This window comes from Notolepis coatsorum (genome assembly GCF_963971535.1).
Source record: "Notolepis coatsorum genome assembly, chromosome: 13".
Taxonomy (NCBI): Eukaryota; Metazoa; Chordata; class Actinopteri; order Aulopiformes; family Paralepididae; genus Notolepis; species Notolepis coatsorum.
The window spans coordinates 90,115,588-90,120,587 of record NC_140177.1 but is presented as its reverse complement, the minus strand read 5'-3'; the positions used below and the strand labels follow the sequence as shown (position 1 = coordinate 90,120,587).

The 5,000-nt window shown below is 44.4% G+C and overlaps 1 protein-coding gene across 1 annotated transcript; it reads right to left on the bottom strand.

The window, feature by feature from the left end:
* Positions 1-2,305: 2,305 nt before the first annotated feature.
* On the bottom strand, positions 2,306-5,000 carry LOC311239048 (tiggy-winkle hedgehog protein-like; the record flags this gene model as incomplete). The annotated part of the gene is made up of 3 exons (XM_084327275.1): positions 2,306-2,997; positions 3,448-3,709; positions 4,701-5,000. 3 exons carry the CDS (start codon positions 4,998-5,000, stop codon positions 2,306-2,308), a joined length of 1,254 nt encoding a protein of 417 aa, XP_084183401.1.

The window sequence follows — 5,000 nt, the reverse complement described above, 5'->3', positions numbered from 1 at the left end:
TTTTGACAGACAGAAGTGTTCAGAGAGGATGCATGTTTGGAACGGACGGACACGTCACAGTCTGTAGCAAGGCTCTTGTTTCTGCAAACACACACTTGTGTTACAGTAGCTATAGGTTCTAATTAACAACAAACCAATGGACAGCAATACCTTCCATCTGTTTTATCTCTGTTTTGCAATGGATCATCGTGGCAGCTCTCTAATGCTTGTGTGAAACACGCACAATATCCTTGGCGAAACAAATGATCACAGGACTTGAGTAATCAATTAATTGATGTAATCGATCAAATCTGTCCAATTGTGTTTCCCACATGGAGTTGTGCATTTTTCATTAAACATGATTATGTGTAATTCATGGCACAAATCAAACGGAATAAAAAATTATTTGTCTCTCACCATTGACTACCCTACATATCTGTGTCAGAAATATGGTTTCATGGTGGTTAGAGGAAGACAAGGGACTTCCCCTCTCTATATTACCACACCACTTAACCCTTTCACCACCAAACTACTAGGGGTTAACCCTTTCGCCGCCACACTGCAGGGGGTTAACCCTTTAACCACCAGACTGCAGGGGGTTACCCCTTTCACCACCAAACTACTAGGGGTTAACCCTTTCACCACCACACTGCAGGGGGTTAATCCTTTCACCACCACACTGCAGAAGGTTAACCATTTCTCCACATTGCAGGGGGTTAACCCTTTCGCCACCACCACACTGCAGAGGGTTAACACTTTCACTACCACACTACTGGTGGTTAACCCTTTCACTACCACACTGCAGGGGGTTACTCTTTTCACCACCAAACTACTAGGGGTTAACCCTTTCACCGCCACACTGCAGGGGGTTAACCCTTTCACTGCCACACTGCAGGGTAACCCGTTCGCCAACACACTGCAGAGGGTTAACGCTTTCACTACCACACTACTGGTGGTTAACCCTTTCACTACAACCCTTTCAACGCCACACTGCAGGGTATTAACCTTTCACCACTACACTGTAGAGGGTTAACCCTTTCAACATCACTAAAGGGGGTTGACCGTTTCATTACAACACTATTAGGGATTAACCCTTTCACTACAATACTGGGGCACATGGGAGTAGTGAATGAGAAGTGTGTAGAATCCATCACACCAAGAAAATAGTGTAGAGACCTGGCTGTGCCGTGTTTTGCTTGTATCCTATTGTCTTTGTAAAGCTGTATAATTATATTGGTTTTTGTCTAATAAAAAAAAGTTGTATTACGTAGCCAGCACATTAACATAATATTGTGTTTTGTATGATTACCATTGACAATAAAAATACAATATATCACAAAAAAAATAAAAAAAAATAAACAACATTTCAAGCTCTTTTGTGGAACATTTCAAGCACTAAGCAGGCACTTAGTTTGCTTATGCATCGGGCCGGCCCTGGGTCCAGCTATAGACTAGAGAAACATATCTTATTATACTGCAGACACTGTATGTATCCAAGACTAATTTACTTCTGGACTATAAAGTCAATTGTATCTTACTTTATCTGATCTTACTCTTATCTAAGAGTCGTTAGGGGCAACTTCCATAACTTTTAAATGCATGTTAAAGATGTGTTGTGAGTAATTACACACTTGAAAAGTATAGACCAAGATGTGTATTGTACCAAAATACACTCATGTCAAAAACGTATAGGATGCAGTTCTTACAAATATTAAAGGAATACATTCTTACTTAGCCTATATGCGTAAGAGTATATATAATGTGTACCCATGTTGTAGCCATTCCTCATTATAAAGCATAGGAGATAGACATGTGGGCTCCTCTCAATGTATAAAAAATATAATTTATTGACGTCATACTATATCCAGATCCATGAAAATATATAGGCCCTAACAATCAGTTATAACAATCACATTAGCTCTGAATTAATTCAGTATAGGCCTACATGAATCATTCAGTAGGGTTCAGACTCTAAAACGTTCAAAAATAAAACATCAGAGGCCACTATAAAGGAAAAAATGCCAGAGGAGAATAAATATGAAATATAAATGTACGCCCATTTCTGATATATATATATATGTGGTCAATGCAATGTCCATTTGTGGTGTAAGGGCATCTGTGTAGCGGTGTAGCCTATTTAAAACGGAGAGGGACACATGGAAATAGGCATTGTTAATTCATGTTAGGGCATTACGGTGGCACGGGAAATGACAACAACAACAACAACAACAACAACAACAACAACAACAACAACAACAACAACAACAACAACAACACAATACAACTGCATTATTAATGGCGAATTCAGTCTCTTTCAAAGTCTGTCTCAACTTTGTGACATTCCGAGTGGGTGAAAGGAGCTGCTGTCCAAAAGCCACGTGCCGATGTGATACAGCAGGTCAGAGTACCAGTGCACGCCGTCCTCCTGACGCGCGCCCCCGAACTCCGGCAAAGTTCCAACCAGTGACGTGACCGCGCGCCCCAGCCGCACCGGAGCGAAGGCCCAGTGCGCCAACGAGTGGTCCTCCACCACTGCGTAACAGGACGCCAACACCCGGTCGATGATGATGGTTCCATGAGATGTCACCGGAGCGTAAGAGCCTTCTCGTTCCTCTACGTGAATCCGTTTGACGGTGACGGCTCTCAAGCGCTCCGTATCGGTATCATCCATAACGAGAACCTTTTGTCCGGGATATATGTCACTGGCGAACGCGGCTCTCGCGTCGTCGCCTCTGTCGACGGTGCCGTTGCCGTTTGTAACGAACACGAGGTGCGCGGCCGTCAGCGTCAGCTTTCTGTGAGGCTCCTCGGTTTCCAGCACGTAGAATTCTCGCTTTATCTCCTTTTCAAGGTCCATGAACATTAGAAATTCGCTGGAGACGAGGTTTCCTTTAAGGTCGGCGGCCAACACCTTATCGCCAAGTTGGAGATCTTTAACCGGTTTCGTTTGGCCGTCGGACAAGATGACAGTGGAGGATCCCGGAAAGCAGCCGCCCGACTTGGCTGCCACCGAGTTCTCTGTTGGATAAAAGGAGGAACATACACATTCAACATGTTGATTTAATAACTTTTCCTCAGAATACTTCGTTTGGGGGTAATTTTTTTGCTTATTATAGGCGAACACATTGGTAGCCTAATGTAGAATTTGGCATTAAATGACCGCATTTGTATGTATGTAAAGTTGACGGGAAAATAAATAGTATGCAATAATAAACAAACAAGTTGTTATTGTTGTTTTTTGATGATGATGATGATGATGATGGTGATGATGATGATGATGATGATGGTGATGATGGTGATGATGATGATGATGATGATGATGATGATGATGATGATGATGATGATGATGAACATCATTATCACCATCATCATCAACAACATTATTCGTATTATTTCAGTAGGCATAGCTTAATTTTGGTGGGTCGTTGTTAGAGAGTCAAACGTATATGTATTATCGTCCCCACTCACCTGCTTTCACAGAACAGTGGATGTGGGCTTTTGACTCATAATAGACCCAGTCAAATCCAGCCTCTACGGCGAGCCTCGACAGCATGCCGTACTTGGTCTTGTCCCGGTCCGAGGTTGTGATGTCCACGGCCCGTCCCTCATAGTGTAACGACTCCTCGGAGTGGTGGCCGTCCTCGTCCCAGCCTTCCGTGACACGGAGTTTGATTCCCGGCCACTGATTCATGACTGAAATAGCCAAAGAGTTCAGTTTGTCCTTACATCTCTGAAAAGGGGGAGAGACGCGTCAATCAGATGTGGGCCCCTGCTGCACTGTGTGGCTGATTTGGTAACATTTAACAAGGGGGTCACGACGACGGTTTACCCCCCCGCCCCCCTTATATTTAGCCTAACAAGGGGGGCTATAGGGGAAAATAAATGTGATAACAAAAGTGATGCCATCCTTTAACGGTTAACGAAGAACCATGCAGTCTAAAATTAAACTAAATCGAATATTGCCCAATATCGTGGGAAAAAGACTCCAACTGATAAATCCCCGCGGAGGTGGAGGAGTATTCAGATTGTCGAATAAAACGAATGTCCCTTTGCAAATGTTTGCTTTAAAATAAAATAAAAATCGGATCTTATTTTGATCGGAACAGATGCCTCTAAACAGGATCAATAGATGTATAGGGAGGAGCGCATGCATGACTTGAGATCCAGGGCACCGCAGGATGGATTGTGTGTGTGTGTGTGTGCGCGCGTGTGTATGTGTGTGCGTGCGTGCGGGTGTGTGCGTGCGTGTGTGTGAGAGAGAGAGAGAGAGAGAGAGAGAGAGAGAGAGAGAGAGGAGATATACACACAGAGGGGGGGCACGTGTGCGTAAGAGTGCGATGTGGAGAGACTACACATGCAGTAAATGTGTGTGTATATATAGAGAGAGAAAGAGAGAGAGATTGTGGCCCAGGTAGTTCCTGCATATTTCCCAATTTAGTTTGATTCTGAAGTTGTCAATATTCCCAATAGATGACACGCTGAGCAAGTGTCTTTATTGAACAGTCGTGCGTCATGCTAATGAACGTCTTCATTTATCATGCTCCGGTTGAGCCAACTGGAGATGCAAGCCCACATCACGGTTCACTGGCAAGAAAGAGACCGATGAGCTCTTTTGTCGCTTCAAATCGAACTGTCATTCATCATTTCTGTACGCCAAATTAACATCAAATATAATCCACCAACGGACGTTTTTCCTCCACCATCCATGATCCCTCACTTACCTGTGTCATTAGCCGGTCGGCATTCGTGTTCTCCTCATCTTTGAAAATAATGTCCGGGTTATAGTTCGGAGTTAGGTCTTTGAACCTCTCCGAGTTCCTTGTGATCTTCCCCTCGTGTTTGCCGCTGGCCCCCAGGGTTTTCTCCGCCACGTTGGGGATGAACTGCTTCAGAGCCAGCGGGGTCAGCTTCTTGGGGTGTCTTCGTTTCCCGTACCCCCTGCCCGGTCCGCAGCCCGACCCGACAGATGCTAGAAGCAGGCAAGCGAGACCCGAGAGCGCAACTCTCATCAGTGTCCCCAT